Source organism: Alosa pseudoharengus, unplaced genomic scaffold (genome assembly GCF_046254945.1).
Source record: "Alosa pseudoharengus isolate Yale_2024_CS ecotype anadromous, Long Island Sound unplaced genomic scaffold, YU_APseudo_1.1 YU_APseudo_1.1_scf_13, whole genome shotgun sequence".
Taxonomy (NCBI): domain Eukaryota; kingdom Metazoa; phylum Chordata; class Actinopteri; order Clupeiformes; family Clupeidae; genus Alosa; species Alosa pseudoharengus.
Window position 1 is genome coordinate 12,825,341 of NW_027468598.1, and position 27,557 is coordinate 12,852,897.

A 27,557-nucleotide genomic window follows, 5' to 3' on the forward strand; every position below is an offset into this window, starting at 1 on the left:
ATTTAAGTCCATTAACTCTGCCCTTTCCAAACATCATATTTCCTATTAGGATGCAGAGGACAGTCACATAGACATGGTATGCTTCATTCTGTAGGCTAAGTCCAGTGGGGTCTATCTCAGGAAATGCCATGAGGGAGAGAGATATGGTTTGGAGGAAGTTCTCAGACAGGATCTGCAGTTCTGCATTCATTGTTCTTATGTTGTGATCCATTCTTAAACCATTCCTACAGAACTGGAAAGCATTTATAATGGACAAATGAAATGAACTATTTGAGATATGTGAGATGAAAAATATCTACCATTGTCTTTTAACGTTAACAACAACATAACAAACAAATAACACAAATAGTCTATTTCCACTTTAATTTCTTAATGACATTGACTTATGTTACATAGGTTATATATACTATTATATAGATATTTATGCATTCTATTGATGCACAATGTTATCATTTTAGCTTCAGTGGGTTGTCTTCTTTACCTTTGACAATAGTCTTTAATTTAACAATGCTGAATAAAAGTAATGGCAGAAATAGTGTCAAATCTACTCTATGCAAACCCTTTCACTCAGCCATGCAGTATTATCTGTTTTTCCTAGGCTCCGCTTCTCAAGGGATTACATAACACTTTACAGGGTCTGTTAGCATAATAAAAAATGCAGCATAACCCCACTGTACTCTCTGAGCTGAATTTCCCATTCATGTTACATCCTCAGTAAGCTTCAAAGCTCCATGTTCGCCTGGATACAGAAGCAAAGAACCAGGCTCTCTTGCAATCAGAGCGGATTGGCCAGCCTAGAGCCAATCCAGAGTCTTGATTTCTGTTCTGCACACCAATTGGTGGCTTGTAGTTTAGGCAAAAAGATGTATACCCTGTGCAGTGTTTTAACCTTTCACTGACTCATCACAACTGATTTACTGAGAAAAATGTCTGAATTCCTCATGCTTAATATTAAATACTGACTAGTTTGTGTATATGCATGTAGTTTAAACAAAACATAGCCTAAGACATGTCCTTTCTGTTAACAGAAAAATATATATAATTCGATTCTAATACGTTCAGCAGTGTTCATGTTTCTTATTAGGCCTAGGCCTGAATCATCAGAATCAAAGGGGACCATGCCTAATAACCATTAATGCAGCATATTAAAAATGTATTGTATAGTTAAGTGTTATTAGTAGTATGCATCCTTATTTGCTGCCAACGGTCAACTTGCATTTTCACGTCTTTATAAATTGTCAAGATTCACCACATATCATTGGGTTTTGACTTTAAAAAAAATGCATACAGTTGATGTCCCTCACAGGCTGTAGAATGCATCCAAGGAAAAAGAGGGCGGAACTGGCGTTCCAGGAACAGACGGGAAGAGGAGGGGAGAGAAAATCACAGTCCCAACACAAACAGTGAAATATAACTGCAAACTCCATCTAATACTGCGAGGCCTGTAAGCCATCGGACTTCTCACAGGGCGTGGTTGCAGCTAGTTTTTAGATTGTTTTTAGGAGTGTTCCCTCATATTTTCCTCGTCGGATTTGACACGGAGGGAGTGAGTTGCCTGGCCGCCATCTTTAGGACTTGTCCGTGAGGGGGAAATCAAGCTTCTGGGCCACCGTTAGCCCTGGGGTGGAGTTTTAACATTGTCAACTAGCAAAATCAGGAACGTTAAGTTATAGTCAAACCCTGTCGATTAAATACGCACCAAAACTCGATCGAAGGCCAGTTTGGACCTTCATCAGACTTATCCTAACTCTGATCTGGATGGACAGCACTTCTTGATTCCAGGCAATATTCAGTCCTCTCAAAACTGGCCTGTCGGACGGGTGAGTTACCGCCTTACATTCTTCAGCAGCTGCACTAACGTTAGTATGAGCAGATTTAGCGGGCTCGCTAACTAGCTATGGTATCCAGCCCGCTTGTCTATGAACGGCCAAGTAACTTTTGCCTTGGGAGAGCCAGCGAGAAGAACCACCTACAATTAGTTAACATAGTAGATATTCAGTTAATTGTTGTCAGACTTACTGTATTTTAAGTTATACGTTGATAAATTATGTAACTTCATGACATACCATGACATAAGTAGCCAAATACACTGCCACGTTAAAGCTATTTGTTAGCTAGCAGATAGCAAGCTAGTTCTGGAAGTTCTGAAGTTGTCTGTCTTTGAGTAACATTATAAGTCAATGTTACCCAATAATGACTGATCGCTAACTCGTGACATTTTGATTATATTTGATTCATAAACTGCATGAGTCATTATGTAGACAGCTAATCTCTCACTCATCAACGTTTGCCAACATTTTAATGTGTATCTGTTTAGGTAGCTCCGCTGCTTTATAATGTTAGCTAACGTTAGCTAACTTACTAGCTGACGTTTGCTAACTGTAACGTTAGTGGATGTCTAACATTAGCCAGAGTACAGGCCTTAGTCAAGTTTAGTGGTTGTAAGCTCGCACTATAGGTATCTAACCACGATCAAGATGCATTAGTGATGTTGTATCTATACCTGGCTATGCAAATTATTTGAAGATTGAAAATGACATGACAAAGTGCCATGGCCAATTAATGTTAAGCTGGGACCCAGGTGGTCCAGTGTAACCCTGCCAATTTTGCATAGGGTAGCTAACTATACTAGCTAGAATGTCTGGCTAGCTTGGTCGTTTTAAGCAGTTACGAGTTGCCAAATTGGCTGTGACATATTGCAACAAGTATTATTTATTTTGTCAGCCTCCGTGAGCAAGCATCTCATCCTGTTTACTTGTTTCTGGACAACGCCTAATTGTGTGGAGACCACCGTTTCCCCTATGCTGTGTGACAAATGTCTTGTATTGTCAATAACGTTACTCTTTTTAACCGATAGATGTAAATTATGCTATGCTTCTTATTACGATGTTAACCAAAATCAACTATGTAAAATTGCTATGATTACAAAGCACTATTGCGTCGGATTTGGTCTTTTCATTTCCTCATGTCAAACGTTGACTCATCTCCCCTGAAACTACTATGCTGACAGATCAGCAAGTCATGAAAGACAGGCCCTATGCAGTAGTTCAGGTATAGAGCGACGACAAAAAACAACTCCATTCTAAATCTTTTGTGTAATTAAGTCGATAAGAAGTATGTAGGCTTCTGCAATACTCTATTATTCATGACGTGACATTGTGGCATGTGGATGTAATTTCTACCCTATTATTACTAAGAAGTTGCCTTCATGTCCACATGTTACTGGTTCATTAAGTCTCTAACCTTTTTGCCTTTGATGGTGTAAGCACATGCTTACTCACTGGTGCCAGATTCATTTGCCTCTCTCGCACTGAAATAGGAACCTTTCATCAGGCACACACTTCCATATGGAGGCCATGCATTATGCCTTGACTTTCATGGGTGTGTTCCCTTTGGTCATGTTTTATGGAGCAACAAGCTCTTTTTTCCCCCCACAAGAGGCATACTGTCACACAGTGTGCGCTATATGACACATTTGGGTGGTGTTGATATACTTGTTCATCCGCTGGAAGAAATCGTTTTAAAGGGGGTACTTGTGGATGCCAGAACCCTTGTGGTGAAAAGCTCTTGTTGGGCATTGTTGCCATGGCCTATTTGTCTTTGGGTGTATATCACACAGAAACATGCAAACTGAAATGTGTGTGAACGCTCGACGGAATGATGTCTCTGTGCAGAGGAGACGCGGTCCCTTGTCTCCCCACAATTGTCTGTCTCTGACCTCATTGCTGTCGCTTAAAGCATCCCTCTCTCTCTGTCTCCCCCTCCTCCTGGACACTTCACTTCAGTTCAGTTCAGTTCAGCCCCTGCTGTTTGACCATGCATACCATCATCTGCCAGCTATGCCATGAAAGGACATGCTAGAAAATGCAGGCCTGACTGACATACATGGTTTCATACCATATCATGTACCATGAATCGTGTTCAGTCACCCGGTGGATAATCTTCATTAAATTTGATTTTGTTAATCTGAAAACCACTGCAGAGTGTTGTTATTTGTCTCGAGTTAGCATGGGAGTTAGTTTGAAGCTACTTTTAGTTACATCTGATAAAGCGCTTATACCACCAGTCCACAATGTTAGATCCGACAATATCAGGCACTTAAGTTTGCACCTGAAATAGTCTAATTTTGGGCAGCACTAGCCTAAATATTAATAATAAGATGGCCAAGTTTTAAGAATCTACACCGAAACTTTATAGCAACAATGTCTATTCCTACATACGTTTTTTTCTATTTGTACAGCTAATGCCAGTGGTACCAGAACAGCCTGATCATTGAATGCACAGCACAAACTTAATGGCTGTATCAAATAACATTTAACGTATTGTACAACAGGTTTTAGTTTGTAGTGTGAGTGTGGTGTTAAACTCTCCCCAGAGTGGACGTTTATGGCGTGTTAGCCACTTGGCTGAAACCCTCTTGGGAACTACCAGACAATAGTCTCATAAAAATTAAAAGTGAAGTTTGCTGGATCCCAGTCATCAAATGATAAGCGCTCTTTAATAATGAATGGGATGTCCCATGATCCATGGATAGTTCTCCAAGAGCTTTTATTTGAAGATGGAATGTGTCACGCAAAGCAAACATCTCTTGTTGTCGGAATGAAAGGTTTTCTACAGCTAATCTTAGTTTAAGCAAATGTTTCAACGGTTTTTAGGGTATTGGGCAATTTGAATATCAGGTTGTTTGCGTAGAAAGTTGTCTTGCTGTGGGATATTAACTATTGACCTGAAATTAGGTCAGTTGTAGGAGGTTGGCCTTTGGGGGCCATTAAGCAGTTAAGGTTTGCAAATAAACAGATCAAAAATGTTTTTAGCTTGGGCATCACATGACCTGAGTGTGTCTGAGAGTCTTTGAAGAAAGAGGGGACATGTTTCTCATGATATTCATGGAATGTTTGCTGCTTTCCATTAGTGATGAACCCACCAGAAATATTTCAATTGGTTAACATTCATCATCTCCTCGTCTAACAGTTGTGTTTTCAGTAGGCCACATCTTGAAATCTTTTCTTTAGATTTTTATTTAACATGATGGGCCAATGTATATAGTCAACCTTCCTTCCATATACAGCTAGGCCTATTAGTTACCAACCTTGATGACGAAATCTGACTGTACTTCACCTAAGGAGAATAAAATATGTTATTTAAACCACATTTGCGAACTCTAGTAAACATCACGTTCCTACTGATCCTTCGAAATCATGACATCAGCAGCGTGCATGCAGCACATTATATCTGCGGGCCATCATGAAAGTTAAGCATCTTATGTCGAAGCTCAGTCTTCATCCCGGCCCGCTCAGTAATTGACACATTGTGCACATGTAAATGTGGTGGCCTGTGCGTAGAATGTCCACTGACACTGTCGTCATCCCCGAGCCAGCCCTTGCATGATTACGAATGTACGTCGGAGGATGGGGCCCACAAAGCGGCTTTTCAGGCCTCTCCAGCGAGCTGGTGGCCAGAGGGAGGAAGGGGAGGGGGCGAGGCAGGGAGGGAGGGATCAGGGCTGGGCCATGGGTGGACATGCAGGCGGGCGTGTGGGTAGCAACAGCAGTTGTGGCTCCAGCACATACGTAATCCAGAGCAGGCCTGTGACACCGCCGTAATGACCTTAGCCAGCCAGCGCAGTGTGTGGACATGATGCAGATGGGAACACCGTCTCACCCTTAGTGGAATAAACATTGTTTACTGTGTGTGTGTGTGTGTGTGTGTGAGCCTAGAAATGAAAATGTTGTTGAATGGATGGTGTGATACCTCCCCCACCCCACACACCCCCCTTATAATTTTGTGTCTGGGATGACAATTATAATTTGCAGTATTCATTCATGTGGAGCATCGTACATGATTCTGTTTTGTACAGAGTGAAGCAGGAAGATAAGATGCACATGTTGAGAGTACTAGCATGAGGGGCATGAGGATGTACCTTAAAGTGGGTTCTATATGAAAGAAGACCTCTAATTATTACATTACACTGGGGAGCAATAATCTGTTGAGTGATGAAACAGCATGTAGGCCAATTATCAATTAAGCTCTTGAGGCTTGCAGCTTTTCTTTATCAGCAAATGGTTGTATGTATGTAGTAGGCTATGACGTATGAGAGTGTTTTACAGTATAAGAAGATTAATCTTAGTACTCTCTCCGCTGGGTGTCAGAAATGGTTTGGTGTGATCTGACTGTGTCCGTGTGGGACAGGGATTTGTCAGTTGTATGGAGATGCAGTATTGTGTTTCAACAGTAAGGCTCATTAAGTATTTGCAGGGATCGGGGGTTACTGAGCTCTAATTGTAAGTATTCAATAGTTTGCTGCTGTGCTGTTGTTGTTGATGTTGTTGTTGTTGTTGTTATTGTTCTGTGTGCGGTATGGCAGTGCTGAGGAGGTTGAAATGCCCCCCACCCCACCTCCCCATTGGCATTAGCTGAGAGCAGCCAGACCAGGAAGTGGAGTGCAGACTGTATGCACAGGGAGAACGTGCGGAGGGAATTCCTGCCCTTTGTTGTCCTGCCCTGTCGCATTCTTGCCATCTGTGTGTGCTCAGTGGCACGCAATGGTGTCAGTCAGCCTGTTACCAGCCCAGGGCCCCGGCTCTGTCTGCTCTCCCCCGGTCTGATTAGTGCCACAGCGCCGCCACCAGACTGGACGTTGGACTGGAGAGAGTTCCACAGAATACAGAACGGCGACGCTGTCAGAAACTTGGTTTCTTATGGGCTTTGCGTTTCTGTACAGTTTGGGGTTGCTAATTACTCATCACTTGCTGTCATGGTTTTGAGTGTAGTGGAATAGTGTAGTTGATGTGTTGATGAAGTCAGGAAAAGGTGTAATGACATTTATAGAATTTAAGTAATGGCCATATAGTCAAGATCTTTTATGTGTCTCTTTTTCTTTTTTTGTGTGTGTAAATGTTAATTTTGTCTGTTCTTTTACACTGAGACATGTGGTTTTTGTTTTGCTTTTTGTTTTGTTTTTGTGCATGCCTGAGTTATATGTATGCATGTGTGTGTGTATGTGTGTGTGAGCTGAGAGCTGGTTTCTGTTCTAGCTGGGCAGCCTGGGGGAGGAAGGGCCAGTCTTGTGACTCAAACATCAGACCTCAGTCATCAGTATTGTGTCTGTGAAGCTGATCATCTGAGCTGTGCCGTGCCGTGTGTGTGTGTGTGTGTGTGTGAAGACTGAAGAGATGGGAATGGGGGGGGGCATTGCCCAAGCAGCAGTAATAAACAAAATGCTATTTAAAAACGAGGACAGTGTTGCATGCTGTAACTCCACTGTTGGGTGAACTGAAGGGGGTTTGGTCATGGAGCATTGCAGCCCCACTGGGGAAGAAAGCAGAAAGAGCACTTGTTAAATGCAAGCATGAATGGCCATGGCATAATGACTAGCCTATATGGTGGTGGTGTATATGGCCTTTAAAAGTGGTTTGAAAGGAGGGGGGAAACTACTTGATTGGTATCAGGAAATTGCTGAGTTAGAAAAAAAAGGCTTTTGCCCGCACACCCAAAAAGCCCAGAGCCAATGTGCAGTTGTTTACGTTGTGTTGCCTATGACTGTGTTGTGGCGATGAGAAAAGAGTGTGACTGACGCCTTCCTGCTGACAAATGTCCATTTGTGCCTCTAGTCAGGGCACCAAAATAGCAGAACTGTTTTGCAATTATGAATTTCAACACCAGAAATGCTTTGAACGTGTCTGTGGGATCGGAGAGAACTCTGCCCATGGCATTATTAAGATGGGTGAGAATTGCACAAATCGGACGATTCTGGCATTTCAGTGACAGACAGTGATGGTTTTCTCTTAAAGATCTCCCAAGAATTTCAGTTAATTTTTTAAAGGAATTCCTGTTATTTGTTTGAAGAAGCAAACTGGTAATGAATCTATTGGGCGATGTCATGTGCCACAGTCAGATTTATTGGTCAGTGCGGCGATGAAAGGATGCTTCTCTTCGTCGTTGGCAGACTTATGCGAGTGGTATGCTTTGTTCCTGCGCTGCCGTGTCCCTGTCATGCCCCTTGTGCTTCTCACCTGTGCTTATGCAAGCCTCTTTTGCCAGGCCTGCGTTGGCGGATCGCAAAGACTGAAGAGGCAGGATACCAGGGAGTTTGGTGTTATTTATTTATGTATTTAGGGAGGGAGTTTGCGGGGGTAGTGTTGGGCTATTGGTTGATGCTGGGTTGGAGTCAATCAGTCCACAATGTGCAGGAGGTACCATCGCCATGGCAACCAGAGGGCTGATTTTTTTTTTCTCTCTTTCTCTCCAGACGCCATTGCGTCTGTGCGGCCACCTCAGTGGGAACCTGGAGCTATAAGTGGCCTTCTCTCCTGGGCTCGCTAGGCCTGACACAGCTACCCACCCTTATGCCTATAATTATCACGCACGCACACACACACACACACACACACACACACACACACACACACACGGCTCGGACAAGCCCACTTCTGCTACCCCCGCATCACTCCCTGAAGTGGCCAGACACACACATATACACACATCACTCATCCTGGCAGAGTGAAAATCAAGGCAGACTCCGACGCCCATCTCCCACTAGAACTAGTGAGGTGACCGAACTGTTTGGATGGCATGAAGTGCTTTTGGCAGCGACGACAGTGCAGATAATCAGTGATGGCAATCACCGAGTGTGTGTGTGTGTGTGTGTGTGTGTGTGTGTGTGTGTGTGTGTGTGTGTGTGTGTGTGTGTGTGTGTGTGTGTGTGTGTGTGTGTGTGTGTGTGTGTGTGTGTGTGTGTGTGTGTGTGTGTGTGTGTGTGTGTGTGTGTGTATACACGGCAGAGACCTGCTGGGAGTGTGCTGAGGGTGTTGTGGTTGCCGCTCGAGGGTGTCTCCTCTTCACTTCCTGTCTCTGGATCTCCTTCAGTGTTCCTCTGTGTGTGTGCTTCTGGGTCCCTCCCTCTCACCCTTTTCTAGTCGTCTTTTTCTTTCTCTCTTGCCATCCATTCAGCACTAGATACATCGGGTAGAGATGAGAAGGCCAAGGAGACAATATATTACATGATTGTCTGTCTGTCTGTCTGTCTGTCTCTGTCTGTCTGTCACTCATAGAGGCTGATTCACTCCCCATGTGGTATGTGATTCTCTGTCTGGGTCACTTGATTATTTTTCTCTTTATCAGAGTTTTCTCTCTCTTTCTCTATTTTCCTCTTCACCATTAAACAACATGGGCACAGAGCTGAGATGCCAACATATTACATGATCCTCTATCTGTCTCTCTCTCTCTCTCACTCACACTCACTCACGCATTCATTCACTCAGTCACACACACACACACACACACACACACACACACACACACACACACACATATTGCGTCTGTGCGGCCACCTCAGTGGGAACCTGGAGCTATAAGTGGCCTTCTCTCCTGGGCTCGCTAGGCCTGACACAGCTACCCACCCTTATGCCTATAATTATCACGCACACACACACACACACACACACACACATATCTCACACATGGAATGTTTACATGTTTTCTCTCCATGCTGCGTCCCCTCTAACAGCTGGATCTCTGTTCTCTCTCTCTCTCTCTCTGTCTCTGTCTCTCTCTGTCTCAGGTGTGGATCTGCATGCAGCCGCTGTCCTGCAGATGAGCCGTCGGTGGGGGCTGTTGCGTCGCAGTCGCAGACCCAGATAGTTGCTGGTGGCTGCGCTGCGGCCCCTCGCCCGCCCCCCCGCTCCCAGCATGCACAAGGGCATCCGCGCCGGGAGCCTGAAGGACCCCGACATCGCCGAGCTCTTCTTCAAGGAGGACCCCGAGAAGCTCTTCTCCGACCTCCGTGAGATAGGCCATGGCAGCTTCGGCGCCGTCTACTTTGTGAGTAGCCAGTAGCCAATCAGCAGTAACCCTGAGCTTTGTGATGAGGTTCAGGGGATTATGGGTATACAGATGAACTGAAAGCCGTTTATTTTATATCAGTGAGCTAAATAAATGGGATACATATGAGAAGACAGACATTCCGTGAAGACAGAAGCACAAACGTCATTCCCAACCAAGAAAAATCCTCACAACTTGAGCTGAATTGCTGAATTGCCGCTGGTCCTTCCAGTGGTCAGATGTCACAACAGTGGTGTTTGCGTGTGATTAAGTGGTCATGTGACGTGTGTCCCCCCAGGCTCGGGATGTGCGGACCTCAGAAGTGGTGGCCATCAAGAAGATGTCCTACAGTGGGAAACAGTGCAATGAGGTGAGCCACCATTTTCAACAGTATGTTCAGAATGCGTTCTGTTCAAACATTGGTGTTTACAGGGTGAGGAGTGACTCTAATGGACTCGTGTGTTATGCTAGAACAAGGTGTAGTTACTTTCGGGCTACTTCGTGCTGGTTGTACAGTGTGGAGCTAATGGGCAAACTTCTACTAATCCAGGTCTTTCGTACACCTAAAGATACTCTGAATATGTTTACATGAAATTATACTAGTGTTGTTGCATAGGAAGAAGTATCCGGTTGGGGGGGAAACAAAGTTTTTTTTCTAAACAATGTAGATCTAATGATTGCACTGACTGAACTGCAGTCTGGTTAAAACTGGTCTGGTCTTAGCATGCCCCTTCTGTGCCATTGCTATATATGGATTTTGCCTCGTATGCAGCCGAGATGCTGGAGTCAAGAATTCTGCCGCTTCTGTGTTACTCATCCGAGGTCAAGCTGCTTTAGTCACCCTCTGCGCAAGAGAGAGAAAGAGAGAGAGAGAGTGTGAGGGGGCTCGCCCCTCCTCTACGCTAATGTAGACCGAGTTTTCTGGACCTAGAGCTGCCTGCCGCTGCTGCAGGGGGTTCAGAACTCGGAGCGATGAGCTCACAGAGTAACCGAGACTGGGGCGTCATAAATGCGTCATGAAACTTTTTTTATTTTTGTATTTTTTTTATTTTAAAGAACAAAGACAGAAAAAGCATTTGGGATGACAGTGATGCAAACAGTAGTCCAGGGGTGGTGTGTTTTATTTTTAGTAACAGAGAACCTGTTTGACGATTGCTGAAACTGAAACCATGTGCATAGATTTAGCAAGCGTGATGCAGAATGTTGTTGTTGTTAACGTAGTTTCCTATTCTTTTGTGCGTCACGTTAGCAACTAAGTGTTTTGTTGTTTGTGATTTTGTGTCTTTTTCTCTCCTGTGTTTCTCTTTTCCTCTGTGTAATGTGCAGAAATGGCAAGACATCATTAAGGAGGTGAAGTTTCTTCAGAAAATCCAGCACCCCAACAGTATTGAGTATAAAGGGTGCTACCTGCGTGAGCATACAGCATGGGTGAGAGTCCAGTCCGTCCTCTCTAATAAAAAAATCAAACCATTCTGGCAATAGCATTACCGCCTTTACTAGTGACAGAATTGCTTAAACAGCTCTCAAGAATTTCAGCATATTTTTTATCAAAAAAGTTTTCAATGTAATATGAAAACTTTTTTTGATGGGCTGAAATGTGCTGATGAAATATGCTAATAAAGTAATTAAAGAAAAAACTAATTTGGCACTTTGTTTTAAGAAGCAGTCTAGTAATGAATCTGTTGAGTCCATACACTTTTCCCACTACCAGTGTGGTTGGAGTACCCCACTGATGTGGCAGTGGAGGAGCACTTTCATTTCACACTTGCAGAACAGAAACAAACTCCAGATCCCTCTACTTGTCTGTATTATTAAAGGCAAAGCTGGCAGTCACCCCCGGCTTAATCTAATGCATTTCTGATAAAAGGCACATGGTCAGATTTTGTGTGCTGTTTGACAGTGGACTTAACATGCGTCTTTGTCTTTTTAGCTGGTAATGGAGTACTGCCTGGGATCCACCTCGGATGTTTTAGAGGGTAAGTGTCTTCATCACACTCGGCCAAAAACCACCCGCAGCCACACACAAATGACAACCATGATAAGCCTGTTGGGTTTGCCTTGAAGTCAGAGATAGAGCATTGATTTGCCTATTGATTTGTCTGTTCCAGTGCACAAGAAGCCATTACCAGAAATAGAAATAGCAGCAATTACTCATGGTGCACTGCAAGGGTTGGCCTACCTTCACTCCCATAATATGATTCACAGGTGCGTATGTGTGTGCGTGCACTGTTGTAAAATAAGCGATGAACTGCAATGCAGTAAGTGTGCTTTCATGTGGTGATTATAATGTGCATATACCATAGTTTAGAATATGTTTTTCATATACCTTTGGATATCTAATTGTTCAGGTAGACGTTAAGGACGAAGAAGGTGAGTTTTAATGTGAGCCCGCACCCTTTGGTTTTTGTCCCTTCTGCTCTCTGCCCCTCTCAGAGACATCAAGGCGGGGAACATCCTGCTGACCGAGCCGGGGCAGGTGAAGCTGGCGGACTTCGGCTCGGCCTCCCTGGTCTCCCCAGCCAACTCCTTTGTGGGGACTCCATATTGGTGAGCCTGCGGTCGGACCTACCACACAGACACACACACACACACACACACACACACACACACACACACACACACACACACAAATGAATTACTTCAACAACTCAGTCCGTGTTGTGTTGTGATTTATGAGTTGGAGAAGCTTGGGTTGAAATGCAGTGAGCTGGTGATCATTCGGTAGAGTTTCATAGCATTAGCAATAACATGTTATTATTTAAAAATGTATTTAATTTAATTATTTAAAGACTTTTATGTCATAGCAAGGTATGCAAAGACATAAACAAAACCACAATCCTCTCTCTTTCCCTCTCAGGATGGCCCCTGAGGTGATCCTGGCCATGGACGAGGGGCAATATGAGGGCAAGGTGGACATCTGGTCTCTGGGGATCACTTGTATTGAATTGGGTCAGTCACAGGCCTCAGCACACCTCACGCCCTGCGGCTAGAAAATACCCACCATGTTTATCCCATTCTCCTGTGTGCTTTGACTTCTTATCATGCCTGGACTAGTGCTTTCGCTCTCTCTCTCTGTGCCTCTCCTGATCGCTTGATCTGTTTGTCTATATTTTTGTCCCTCTCTCTGTCTGTCTATCCCTCTCTTACTCCCTGTATGGATGATGAATGCAGCAGGTCCACTGTTTTTGCATGACGTGTATGTAACTGCTTATGCCAGTTGATTAACATGATTTCTGCCTCTTCTCTCTCTTCGTCTCTCTTTCTCTCTCTCTCTCTCTCTCTCTCTCTTTCTCTCTCTCTCTCTGTGTACAGCTGAGAGGAAACCTCCCCTCTTCAACATGAATGCCATGAGTGCCTTATACCATATAGCCCAGAATGAGAGCCCCACGCTGCAGTCCAGCGAGTGGTGAGTGTCTCCAGTATTGATCTGCTACTCAGTACTCCTCGGCTCCAATGCCACTATTTACTCCTCTCATGCATAATTTAGTTCACCTTCACTGTATGAGCCGGGGGAAGAGGAGAGCAGCATGAGAGGAGCAAGCCTCTTGTCCTCTGCCTCTCCCCCCTCCTCTACGGTTCTCACATCTTTCACACTTTTTTCTTTGACTATTTCTATCTATGTTGTGTCATTGTCACTGACTCTCTGCCCCCCCCCCCCGCCCCCTCATGCTCTTCTCTTTTCTCCATCTCTATCTTCTATCTCTTCTCTCCTCTTTCCCTTCCTCCCATCTTCTCCCTTTTTCATTTCTTATCTTTCTCTCTGTGTCTCTGTCTCTGTCTCCAGGACGGATTACTTTAGAAACTTTGTGGACTCCTGCTTGCAGAAGCTCCCTCAGGACAGGCCCACCTCTGAGGAGCTGCTCAAGGTGAGCGAGCGTCAATCACGTTACACGCATCAGTCCTCACACGTCACAGTACGCCCATGTGACATGCTCACTCACTGTATAAATTTGGTGTCCACATATACAGGTACATATTAGAATATCTTGGAAAAGTTTTTTTCCCCCCCTAATTTATTTAAAAAAGGTAATCTTTCATATATTCTAGATTCATTAGATATAAAATGAAATATTTTCAAGCCATTTTTTGTTTTACGGCTTACAGCTCATGAAAACCAAAAATCAGTATCTCAAAATATTACATTAAAGAGGTTATAATACAGAATTGTTGACCTTTTGAAAAGAAATGAACTAATCTGACTAACCTAAAATAGTTCATTTATACACTCAATACTTGTTCTGGCTGAAATTACTGCATCAATGTGGTATAGAGGCATTCAGCCTGTGGCACCGCTGAGGTGTTATGGAAGCCCAGGTTGCTTTGATAGCAGTCTTAAGGTCGTCTGTATTGTTGGGTCTGGTGTCTCTTTTGAACATTTGAGCTCATTGAATGATCTCTGTGTATGAAATGCGCTATATAAATAAACTTGACTTGACTTGACTCTTGCCTATGGGGTTCAGGCCAGACAAATTGTGTTTCCAGCTCTATTTGTAACTTTTTGGTAATAAGTATTGCAACGTATCTCAATATGTATCATATCACAATATATCGTGATGTATTGTATCGTGAAGCATATCATATTGTGAGGTCCTTGCCAATACACAGACCTAGTGTCAATGAGTGTCATTTGGACAACTATCAAGTCGGCAGTCTTTCCCATGATTGGTTGTGCTTACTGAACCTGTCTAAGAGATTAAAGGCTCAGGAAACCAACATTTCTGTATTATAACCTATTATAACTGATTTTTGATTTGTAAGCCATAATCATCGACACTAAAACAAAAAATGGCTTGAATTATTTCAATCTATATGTAATGGATCTAGAATATATGAAAGATTCACGTTTGGAAATCAATTGGGGGGAGACCCACCTCTACATTACAAAACACATCAATAGTTAAGTGGTCAATATATTTGACTGTTACTTGAGTATATCTGAGGGACATCCTTTCCCTTCATGTCTCGTGTGCATAATGAAAATAATCAATTCTCATGCAGACACTGACACATGAAGATGAAATGACTCCATAGAGTCCCACTGCTGGGGCTCCTACTGCAGCTGGTGTCTAGCTGGTGTCTAGCTGGTGTCATGCGTTTATTTGCATTTATGAGCATTTAGTCTTTAAGAGCAAGCGTGAGCAGGCTCACATATTGAGTGTCGCTGCTCTGTTCCTGCCCTATGCTGTATGTTTCTCTCCCTAACACCTCTGCGCACCTCCCGTTCTCCCCCATCAGCACGCGTTTGTCCAGCGTGAGCGGCCCGAGTCGGTTCTCATGGACCTGATCCAGCGCACCAAAGACGCCGTGCGCGAGCTGGACAACCTGCAGTACCGGAAGATGAAGAAAATCCTCTTCCAGGAGGCCCACAACGGCCCCACCACTGAGGTCGCAGATGAGGAGGAGGTCGGTGGAGCTGACCACACACACACACACACACACATGCGCACACGCGCGCGCACGCGTTATTTGTGTCTCTCTCTGTCTCTAATGACACTTGCATCATGTTCATGAATGCTCCGTTTTTTGTAGAAATGTAGGGAGTCATGTGCATGTTGACAGTACAGTTGTGGCTAAAATTTTTGTCAGTGACGCAAATGTTATGTTTCACAAATATTGCTACATCTTTTGCATAATACCAATAATTCGTTGCATAGCGTCATTGGCATAAAAAGTAAACTTTATCACACACAAACAAAAAAAAAATTTCACCGCATTTTGGTCCATGACTTAACATCATTTCAGTTTCACCATATCGCAACAGCGGAGAGTGTGTTTATATTTGATTCTTCAGTATACATATGAAAAAAATAATCTAAAAATAGTTTTTGAAACACAAAATGTGTGCCACTGCCAAAACATTTTTGCTGTGACTGTAGGTTGAGGTATGATTTGAGGCGCACTCATAAAATTTGCATTGCATTTTGAGTTGTGTGCTGTTGTACTGTATGTGTGTATCTGTCTGACATGTACGACCGCCCGTCTGACTGCCCGTTCTCTTGGCAGGAGACGGACCACAGTGGCGTGGGCCGCACCGGCACGGTGAACAGCGTGGGCAGCAACCAGTCCATCCCCAGCATGTCCATCAGCGCCAGCTCCCAGAGCAGCTCCGTCAACAGCCTGCCCGACGCCGCCGACGCCGACAACAAGAGCGAGCTGGACCTGCTGGAGGGCGACCGCACAGTCATGTCCAACAACTCCGTCATCCACCTCAAACCCGTACGCACCTCTCTCCTCTCCCATCTTGCCCTGCTGTCTCTGTGTGCTCCCAGTGGATGTTGTTTCTGCTTCTCTATGTCCCTTGTGATGGGTTTTCCCTCTTTATGTAAAGTTGATTCACCAGGCCAACTGTGTGTGTGTGTGTGTGTGTGTGTGTGTGTGTGTGTGTTTGTGTGTGCGTGCGCAGGCGGGGGAGAGCTACCAGGAGGAGGAGGAGACGGAGCCCCAGAGCAGGCCCTCTGAGCCGGGCCAGTCTCCGCCCAGTCAGACGCCCCGCAGACCTCTCCGCAACCGCGAGCACTTCGCTACCATCCGCACCGCCTCCCTGGTGAGCGCTCTCTCTCCATCCCTCTTTCTGTTCCTCTACACCTCCTACCACTGCTGCCCCCTTGGCTCTCCACTCTGCAATTCCATTCTCATGCCAACAGCGTGGAAGCTGTGGCAAACGGTGGATACAAAATAGGAAGTCTTAAAGGAAGTCTGTTTTTTTTTTTTTTTTTTTTATTAGATTTTTATTTTCTTATGCACGAAAGCCAGCTCTAAAGGTCACATAGCCCAGTGCTGACGGATAGACAGTTGACTGTATTCAGTAATTAGAGAGGGGCCACATTGCGTTGGGCAGGATGTTTTGTGTCCGCTTGCATAATCCAATCTTGTGGCTGCACATCTTGACGTATGAGTCGGCAGCCTTGATTTGTGAAGACATCCTGTCAGATCAAACGTTGAAGTGTTTTTTTTTTTTTTTTTAAAGTCCAGTATAACTTTGACTACACTGCAAACAATTATATCTTACCAAGTGTTATAATCTTGTATTAAGATGACAAATCTAGTTAGTATTGTTTTTAGTATTAAGATACTTACTTTGAGCTCTCTTGTAAGATTATTTGACTCAAAAAAAGTCAAAATCTTCTTAAATTAAGACATAAAAACAAGTAAATTTATCTGCCAGTGGAGTAAGTAGTTTTATTTTAATTTAAGATAAGATTGAAGATTTAAGACAATTTAAGGTAAATTTACTTACTCCACTGGCAGATACATTTACTTGTTTTATGTCTTAATTTAAGAAGATTTTGATTTATTTTAGTGTTGGGTCACTAAAATGAAATGACAAATGGTCTCGTTTGATGCCCAGAATGTCCTCTACTTTACATTTGGGTACAGTAATGCACCTTATTTTGTCACGCCTGGCAGGGTTTTGTAATTCTTGTGTGTGTGTGTGTGTGTGTGTGTGTGTGTGCGCATCAGGTGACGCGTCAGATCCAGGAGCACGAGCAGGACTCTGAGCTGCGTGAGCAGATGTGGGGCTACAAACGCATGCGGCGGCAGCACCAGAAGCAGCTGATGGCCCTGGAGAACAAGCTGAAGGCCGAGATGGACGAACACCGCCTGCGGCTGGACAAGGAACTCGAGAGTCAGCGCAGCAGCTTCTCCTCCGAGATGGACAAGCTTATCAAGAAGCACCAGGTCGCCATGGAGAAAGATGTACGTGCCCAGCCAAGCAGTAGCCCCCAACACGTTTTTGGTTCATTCTGCTACATTAACGATTATTTATAAATTTTTTTATTTTTATTAACTTCTGCTGTTTTTACCTCTTAACTTGACTTGATGGTTTTAATATGTTTGATATAGTTAGTGTATTGTTAGCGTATTAACTTGATCTACAGTAGTTGTTATAGTGTATTTTTAAATTAGTTTGAAGTGCTATTCATGTGTTGTTGTCTGCAGGCCAAGACCTTTGCCAACGATGAGAAGAAATTCCAGCAGCATATTCAGAGTCAGCAGAAGAAGGAGCTCAACAGCTTCCTGGAGTCGCAAAAGAGGGAGTACAAACTCCGCAAGGAACAGCTGAAAGAGGTAAAGGCCATGATTACACCAACATTCGGATTCTTTTGATGTTAACAACAGACATCGATGAGACTTTGTGACACGGCTTCAAGTTTCTTTTTTGTTTTCTTTCTTTGTCTTTCTATCGCTCACTCTTTCTTTTACTTGTCTTTTTTTTTTACCTCTGTCATTTCATGTTTTTATCGCTCCTATTTCATCTGTGTCTCTCCATCCGCAGGAACTGAATGAGAACCAGTCGACACCAAAGAAGGAGAAGCAGGAGTGGCTCTCCAAGCAGAAGGAGAACATCCAGCACTTCCAGGCGGAGGAGGAGGCCAACCTGCTGCGCCGCCAGAGGCAGTACCTGGAGCTGGAGTGTCGCCGCTTCAAGAGGCGGATCCTCATCGCCCGTCACAATGTGGAGCAGGACCTGGCCCGGGAGGTGAGGAGGACACCACTGGACATCTCTGGGCCTCTGTCCGCTGGCTCAGTCTTGTCTTTTTGTTGTTATCTTAATTTATTTATTTTCATCCCCCCCCCCCTCCCCTCTCTTTTGATAGTCTAAAACATTTAGTTTTATATTGTCCTATGAAATGACTCAACTTGATTATCCCTTTATCTCTCACTATCTCTCCTGGTTTATGTGTGAAGTTGATCTGATCGGAATTGATTTCTGCAACATTTCTGTGTGTGTGTGTGTGTGTGTGTGTGTGTGTGTGTGTGTGTGTGTGTGTGTGTGTGTGTGTGTGTGTGTGTGTGTGTGTGTGTGTGTGTGTGTGTGTGTGTGTGTGTGTGTGTGTGTGTGTGTGTGTGTGTGTGTGTGTGTGTGTGTGTGTGTGCGTGCGACACTGCAGGAGCTGAACAAGCGTCAGACGCAGAAGGACCTGGAGCACGCCATGCTGCTGCGCCACCACGAGTCCATGCAGGAGCTGGAGTTCCGTCAGCTGAACATCATCCAGCGGCAGCGCGCCGACCTGATCCGCACGCAGCACATGACCGAGCTCACCAACCAGCAGGAGTACAACAAGCGCCGCGAGCGTGAGCTGCGCCGCAAGCACGTCATGGAGGTCCGGCAGCAGCCCAAGAGCCTCAAGGTGAGCGCTCCGCTCCTCGCTCTCGTCTTGTCCCGCCTCTCCTCCGTCATTCCATTTCTCTACTCTCCTCTCTTCCTCTCCTCCGTCATTCCATTTCTCTACTTTCCTCTCTTTCTCTCCTTGGTCATTCCATTTCTCTACTCCTCTCTTTCTCTCCTTGGTCATTACTTCTCACTACTCTCCTCTCTTTCTCTCCTTGGTCATTACTTCTCTACTCCTCTTTCTCCTTCTCCTTTCTCCTTTTCATTCCTTCTCTCTACTCCTCTCCACCAGCAGGTGAGCACAGCAGCCTGCTCTTCAATTCCCTCTCTTTCCTTCTCTTCCCTTTTTTTTCTCTCTCTCTCTCTCTCTCTCTCTCTCTCTCTCTCTCTCTTCTTTTTTCCCTCTTTCACTTCTCTCTCCCTCCTCTCTTCACCAGCAGCCCCGGTACCTCTAGTTCTGAGGACTCATCCGCCCCTCTGTCCTCTTCTCTCCTCCTTCCTTTCCTCTCATTCTTTTCCTCTTCTCTCTCTCTCTCTTTCTCCACTCCTCTGTTTTGCTGTCCTCTCCCTCCTGCTGTCTGCCTCCCTTCAGTCTGTGTGCTTCAGCTGAGAGCTGATTAAGCCAGACTGGTTCACTGTGTGACACTGGAGGCTATCTTCAAAACAAATCAATAGCTTTCCAAGAAGCTCTAATCTAGATTGATTGCATTACTACTTACTACATTACTATTGCACCACTTGCTTAGCATTAGTTAACTTATTAGCTATTGCTGTAGTCGATTAGCAGTGTAACATTATGTTGGTTACTTATAATAAAGGTTCAATATACAGGCAAGTCATGGATATTGAATCCTCCAACAGCCCAACATATCAGCTTGTCTGTTTAATTTCCAAAGAGCTGATGAAATAAACCTACATTGGGGACTATTAGTCTCATTGGATACTATTCTAAAGACTCATTGCTTCATCTCATCCGCATATCCTGTCTGTTGTGTCTGTGCTTCGTCTCCCAGTCCAAAGAGCTCCAGATCAAAAAGCAGTTCCAGGACACGTGTAAGATCCAGACGCGTCAGTACAAGGCGCTGCGCAACCACCTGCTGGAGAACACGCCCAAGAGCGAGCACAAGGCCGTGCTCAAGCGCATCAAGGAGGAGCAGACGCGCAAGCTGGCCATCCTGGCCGAGCAGTACGACCACTCCATCAACGACATGCTCTCCACGCAGGCCGTGAGTGTGCCATGGACACACACACACACACACACACAGCTGCTACTCAGCAAGTCCAGTAAATTAATCAACACATGTCAGGGCTGGTGCATCAAATCTCCTATCCTTTTTCACAAATAAAAGCTTCAGTGTATATCCATTCTTTAAATCCTTTTAATCCTAGTCGTAGTGCATAGGAATTTAGCCATTTCTGCATTCGTGTATTTGTATGTTATGTACTGTAATACATTTTATGAAGGGGTAAGATTGCTAGCTCCATTCTGTCATTTTAGCTCCTCTCCTGTTTTAAAACCCCCCTCTCTCCGTGTGTGTGTGTGTGTGTGTGTGTGTGTGTGTAGTTGCGTCTGGACGAGGCGCAGGAGGGTGAGTGTCAGACGCTGCGCATGCAGCTGCAGCAGGAGCTGGAGCTGCTGAACGCCTACCAGAGCAAGATCAAGATGCAGACGGACGCGCAGCAGGAGCGCGAGAGGAAGGAGCTGGAGCAGAGGGTGTCTCTGCGCAGGGCACTGCTCGAACAGAAGGTCAGTCTTTCTCTCTCTCTCTCTCTCTCTCTCTCTCTCTCTCTCTCTCTCTCTCTCTCTCTCTCTCTCTCTCTCTCTCTCTCTCTCTCTCTCTCTCTCTCTCTCTCTCTCTCTCTCTCTCTCTCTCTCTCTCTCTCTCTCTCTCTCTCTCTCTCTCTCTCTCTCTCTCTCTCTCTCTCTCTCACTCGCTCGCTTTCTTCTTTCTTTTTCTTGCTCTCCCCGTGTGTCTCATATACACACACATGCTTACACACACTTTAATCTTTCGCTCTCTTTCTTTCATGCTGTCTCGCTCGCACACACACACACACACACACACACACACACACACACACACACACACACACACACAGACACAATCAAGCTATTGTGCTCAGCCTCTGTTCACACCTTGCAGTCCTACTCAACACGCCTCACTCACTGGCTCTACCAGTGCCTGTTCTTGACACTCAGAGAACCAAGACTCAGAAATATATTTTTGAGTTTTATTAATTTTGTACCAAGGACAAATCAATTCACTACCTACAGGACTCGACACAGGACTTGCTTAACATTTTGACATTATGTTGTTATAATGCCAGAAATGAACAATATTGTGGTTATAATGCCAGAAATGAACCATGAAGATGAAATCTGGTGCACTTCTGATTTTGTATGTGTGTGTATGTGTGTATCGTGTGTGTGTGTTCCAGATCGAGGAGGAGATGCTGGCCCTGCAGAACGACCGCCTGGAGCGCATCCGCTCGCTGCTAGAGCGGCAGGCGCGCGAGATCGAAGCCTTTGACTCGGAGAGCATGCGCCTGGGCTTCAGCAACATATTGCTGGCCAACATCTCCCCGGAGGCCCTCAGCCACAGCTTCCCCGGGGCCCCGGCCAGCTGGGCCCCCCAGCAGCCGGGCCCACACCACTCCAGCAGCTCCCAGGGGCCCCACTGGGGCAGCGGGGGCAGCCATCATGGCGGCAGCGGCCACCACTACTACCACTCCAGTCCGGGAGGGAGCCAGAGCAGCGGCGGCTCGCCGTGGGGCCACCCGTCGTCGGGGGCCATGCCAAAAAGCAGCGTGGGGGTGGCGCGCAACAGCCCCCAGGCCCTGAACAGGACCTCGTCGGGGGGCCACGGGGAGCAGCCCATGAGCAGGAGCACCAGCATCACCTCGCAGATATCCAACGGCTCCCACCTGTCCTTCATGTAATGCTCCCCAGCACAGCACAGCAGGGCCAGGTCAAAGGTCAGGGTCACGGTCAAGGTCAAGCTCTGCTACAGCCTACACTTCAGAGGGAGCGATAGGGACATGGCACCTCCTCTTCTCTTAGCACCTCCTCTCTTCTCTCTTCACTCTTCCTTTGGCTCACTTCCTACTCTACTTCCATTGTGTGTGTGTGTGTCTGTCTGTCTGTGTGTGTGTGTGTGTGTGTGTGTGTGTGCGTGTGCGTGTGAAAATGAGTGAGTGTGTGGGTGTGTGTGATTTTAAGTTGTGCAGTTTTGTGGGCGTTTCCATTGCAGTGCACTTGCCCAGCACAGTGCACGTGTGTCTATATATACATATAAACACTACTTCTGTTACAGTCTCACAGCATTGAATTTGAGTTTTTCTTTATTTTATTTGAACCCCCAAACTTTGTGTTTTTTTTCCAGTTGTTTTCTTCCAAAAAAACAGCTTTTTGTTTTAAAAATTGCCCCTTAAAACCCAAACAATAAGGACTTGTGTGGCCTCCATCATCAGGATTAGTGTGTGTTGTGGGGCAGTGAGAGTCTCGGATGTGCTGTGGAGAAACACTGGCCCACCTCCACCCAGCCGCAGAAGTCCCCCTCCACCTGTCCTCGTACCAGAGCAGGGCTGGAGGTGTGGAGGGGTTGGAGCAGGGTGGTCCTTAAGTATGTCCCATTCACTCCACAGATCATGAAGTGGACTGCAGTGATGAAGCTACAGGATTGAATTGACATAGTTTCTCTGAACAGGGTGTCGACATTACTTTGCAGTGTAGAATTTGCCATACCCTTTTCCTTTATTTAATCATAGACTTCTTTTTGTCCTTCATTCTTGAGAGGTTTTTTTTTTATATAAGGTGACTTGAAGATGAGTTAGCGTGTCCAGGTTTTTGCTAAGCTCCTTGAAATAAGATTCAGGTATGAAACTTGTTAACATGTTTTATTATCATCCCCCTCTATAGCCTAGCTCTTGTATCAAAGCAGGGGGGTTGTAGGGGTTGCACTTTTGAACCCTCCCCTCTGTCTCTGAGCGTGCTGTGATGTGATCTGGGTCTTGCTCGGCGGTGGACTGTGTGGACGAACCCCACAGACCCAGGCTGAGTAAATGTTCCCAGCGTTTGGCATGTGGGCCAACGGGAGGAGAGCTCCTCTAAGTCATCCTCTGCCAGTGAGCTCCCCAGTCATTTCCCGTTAACATGCACATGGGTTCCTGGAAATGCCCATCTTGATTTAAGAGGCCAGAGTCTTCTCTAGGCCCAAGGAGAGGATGTTACATTGCATATGAGCAGTCCAGTGCTGCAGAAAGGCTGCCTGCCCTGCCACCTAGTGGTGTGTTTGTGATATACAGTTGTTCCCAGGTTTGTAAGGATTATTTGTGTCTTTGTTTGTTTGTTTATTGTTGTTGAACAACAATAGCCCCAGCTCCCGTGTCATACTAACATTCAGCCATTGGGTGTAACTTATTATATACTTTCCAAGGATTATTAGGGATCCCAAAGCCAAAAGCATAGTGTTCAGTGCCTTGAAATGATTATTTAGTACTGAAGTATGTACAGTACAGAGCAGAATAATGAATGTTATATTGTTTCAGATATAGTCCCAAATGAAAATTATATTTTTCAAATGCATATGTTGAAATATATGCTGTAATGTAAGAGATAAAGATTGATGAGGTATCTATCCCATGCCAGCAAACATGCATAGATTTTACGCCAAACTAATCGCAGTGTTAGGACAGTGGTCATTTTCCATGGTGCCTTGTATGGCAGCTGCCAAGTAGAAGCACTTTATTACAGCTGTCATATGGGTTTCTAATCGTGTGTGTGTGTCTGTCTTGAAGTGATGCAAGCCTGAACGCCCAGGTGTACTTGCACATAATATGTTTAACTGGTTGATGATTCAGAATGTACTGTAATGAGAAGTTACTTGTTTTTCTTTGCCAAGCTTGGTCATGTGTTATTAGAAGGGTTAGGTAGTCAGGTGAGTTACTGATTTCTGAATGGAGCCTTGAGGCGATGGCACTCGAGTGGAGATATTGTGTCTGAGGTTTTTTGGGGTGATGGTAAAAATTGAGTTTCAGATTCCGTTTCCCTACAGTTGAATCTTGTGTTTGTGGGTTAGACATCTCCTACTGGGTGGAGTTGAATGTGGATTGCTTTCACTACTGAAAGGTCTGATGAAGCTTGGTTGAAGGAGTAGAATTGGTGCCAGTCAGGGCTTACTCACAAGGCTGAATTGAGCGGAGAACAGAGGGTGTTTGTGTGTCTGTTGTTGTTGTTGTCATCATTATTATTATTATTATTATTATTATTATTATTATTATTATTATTATTGTCATTATAATGATAATGCTTCTGTTATTGCTCCTTCTCCTTTGAAGAACCCTGATGGCTTGTTCGGAGTGGGCTGGTGTTTCTCAGATCTCACAGCGCCACACTGAGGCACACATCGTCCCTCAATACGTATTAAATACAAAACACTATGCACCCTATCAAAGCACATTAGTCAAGGCTAGTGATTTCTGCATAATTATTGCAGTATTTCCAGAGAAAAAGGTCCTGATTCCATCACCAACTCAAACCAACCGCAACGATACTTTCTATGCATCTTTAAAAGTGTTTGACTAAGCACTTAGGCAGAATGCACTGTGACAGTGGCAGGGATGGTGTGTGTGTGTGTGTGTGTGTGTGTGTGTGTGTGTGTTTGTGTGTGTGTGTGTGCGTGTGTGTGTGTGTGTGTCTGTGTGTTTACACTTGCTCATTTTTTCACTCTGTCTCCCTCCTGTCCATCCAGCGTGTTCTCTCTCTCTCTCTCTGCCTTTGAGCTGGGCTGAGGGCACATGCTGCCGAGAGCCTCTGTGGTTTTCTGGGTAGACGAGTGCTGCTGCCCCTGCTGTTCGCCCCCTGCTGTTCACACTAAAGCAACACACCTGAAGGCTTCGGAGAGCAAACACACCTCTCCATGGGACATTTGAGGCCTGGGGACACTTTAATTCATTTACTAACTTTTAAGAGGTTTGAGAAAGCAGAACACTTTAAGAAATGTGTGTGTGTGTGTGTGTGTGTGAGAGAGAGAGAGAAAGAGGATGTGTTTGTGTAAAATTGTAAATTATGACCGAAAAGGTCAATGCAGAAAAAAAAAAAACAATGAACCAACAGCTTTTCTTTTAGTTTCTTGCTGAAGACCAGAGCAGATTGAGAGAGGAGCCGTGTGGCCGTTTGTGCCGGGGTGAGGACTGTGCCGAGGTGTGTCCTGAGAGACCGTGGCAGGAGGTCCCTGCAAGTCTCAAAAGATCAGGGACTAGTGTTTACATGATGCCACCTATGTGCACACACACACACACACACACACACTTCAGGCTCCTGGCATGCCACACACACTTCAGGCTCCTGGCAAGCCATTGCCCCATTAGAATGAGTTGGCACTTCTCAACTTCACCATGCCAGAAAGCATTTTTTTTACGTTTTGTTTTTAGCATTGCAAAGAATGTAACGCTTCCACTGTGCACCAGAAAAGACAAGACTTAAGCTGTTTCTTGGCCACTGAAAAAAAAAATATGGCAGACCTCAGGTTGTCAGTCAAGGTTCAGGTTCAAGCGTCTGATCTAGGAACAGTTTTTGTCAAACCTGACTTCCTGCCTCCACCACCTCAGCTGTGTGTCCATGTCCCTCCCCCTTCCCCTCTGCCTCAGACCAGCAGCATCCCTCAGGCGTTCATCACCTTCCACTGGTTTGAACTGTACCCCTATGGCTAAGTTGCCCTTATGTACATACTGAGGGCCTTTGTTGATATTCTTGTTTTTGATAAATGTCCGTAAGAGTGAGGCTGTAGAGGTGTTTTGTTTCCCCCTGGCCCTATTAATTTTATTTACCCGACATCTCCTCTCCACATCTGTGGACAATTATTTTAGTATTATAATGATACTCACCTTCTTTTATGTCCTACTGACTGAACGTATAGAAAGAGAGTTAAAGGAAGGGGGAAACCTTTTAATATTAAACCTTTTGTTTGTTTTTTGGAGATACAAAAAAAAAGCGTATTAGAGGTTCAGTCTCTGGTCGAACACTGTGCCATCTACAGTATGAGCTGCCAAGCCCAAACACTACTGCATTGGCCCCACTCTGGAGTATCCTTCCGCCTCGGGACGAGAATGAGAACTAGTTCCGGCAGTAACCAAGAGGAGGAGCTCATAGCATCCAATGACTCAAGCAAAACAGTGGAGATGGGGAATAATTTTAAAGAGGAAAAAAAAATCCATTTTGTGTGTATAGAGTATGTCAGTATTCACCCCCTTCCACATCACCACTACAACCCATGAGTAACCTGTATTAAACTGTATAGATTGTGAAACATGTTATTGAATGTCTAAAAAAAGATTATACAGATTATACATAAAAAATTTAAAGCAAAACAGAAGCAAAAGCATTGAAATTGTATGAAAATATAAAACATGGATATGAAAAGAGTCTAGGGTCAAATGTACTATTTTGTTTGTACTGTAATTACTATTTGATGGAAGAATACTGGAGAGATCAGCTGTAATAAAGTAATTTTAGTACAGCCTTTAGTCCTGTGTTTCTGTCTAGTTTAAAGGTGTGTGTGTGTGTTCGTATTTAAACTGAACCTTGGCAGCAAAATGAATGTGTGCACAACAATTAAGAAGTCATCTGTGCTCAATGGCATAAAAAAAATCATTGTGAGGAGCACTCTTCAAAACGGACGATACAAGGTAGCTGTACAAATACAAACACTGATGTTGCAATCAGTTGCTATCATCAATAACAGAATGGTTACAATGTGATTTCTCAAAGGTTTTAAATTAAAATAGATAGATCGTCATCGTGGTGCTGTACTGTATATTAGTTTGCTAAGATCGCTTTGCTCAGAACTCAGAAGCACAGTACTGGTATACGAGGAGGATGGTAAGGAGACTGCTGTTTTCAACAGTTGCTTTCACCATCAAAGAATTGTAACAAATGTGATTTCTCAAAAATGTTTTTATAATAATTTAAATTACAGCATAGCCAAAATCTTTTTACCTTCATTGATCTCAATGGGTATGCGGGGACAAATCCATCAGAGAACCATATCCTCCTGAGAACCAAGAAAAAAAGTGTCCAACAATTTCTTTTTCTTTCTATTTAGGATAAAAAAAAACATCTTACTTATTTTTATTTTAAATTTTATAGCATGTTGGTTGTGTGGTGGACAAAAGGACCGTTTTAGTATATGAAAAGGTAGCCATGAAAAAAGAAAAAAATGGACAAATTATGATTTTAGTGGTATTAAATTAAGGGTAAACTTAACCAAGCATAAGGGAAAAGGTTATTTATCCTTCTAGACTACTTTATTTGCCTTTTTGGACAGTTGTATTTATTTTTTCTGGATTGTTCATTTCATTTTCATGTTTTTCTTTCATCTGCGATAATTCATTTTTTAGTCTTACTCTTCCTCGCCATCTTCTTGAGGCACAGGTTCATAGTCCTCATCTCTGTTTCACTCACTCATCACCTGAGAGCTCCAAATCTGACCCCCCTCATTCATCCTATACAAATGATCTAAATTTCCCCAAAAAATCAAAATATTTTGGTCCTGGTGTCCATTATAATGGACATTCATAAAGTCACTATTATTTCAAAATGTAAATAACTTAACTTCTTTCAAAA

The 27,557-nt window shown here is 44.4% G+C and overlaps 1 protein-coding gene across 1 annotated transcript; it reads left to right on the forward strand.

Annotated features, from left to right (window-relative positions):
* The first annotated feature begins 1,368 nt into the window (after window positions 1-1,368).
* taok1a (TAO kinase 1a) lies at window positions 1,369-26,451 on the forward strand. The gene is made up of 20 exons (XM_076282199.1): window positions 1,369-1,820; window positions 9,560-9,819; window positions 10,118-10,189; window positions 11,146-11,247; window positions 11,750-11,795; window positions 11,928-12,024; window positions 12,253-12,366; window positions 12,677-12,768; window positions 13,132-13,225; window positions 13,604-13,685; window positions 15,055-15,222; window positions 15,823-16,035; window positions 16,223-16,363; window positions 17,281-17,517; window positions 17,761-17,889; window positions 18,098-18,301; window positions 18,714-18,953; window positions 19,948-20,160; window positions 20,499-20,681; window positions 21,374-26,451. The coding sequence occupies exons 2-20, from the start codon at window positions 9,688-9,690 to the stop codon at window positions 21,872-21,874; spliced, it is 3,060 nt and encodes a 1,019-aa protein (XP_076138314.1). The 5' UTR covers window positions 1,369-1,820; window positions 9,560-9,687; the 3' UTR covers window positions 21,875-26,451.
* The last annotated feature ends 1,106 nt before the right edge of the window (window positions 26,452-27,557 follow it).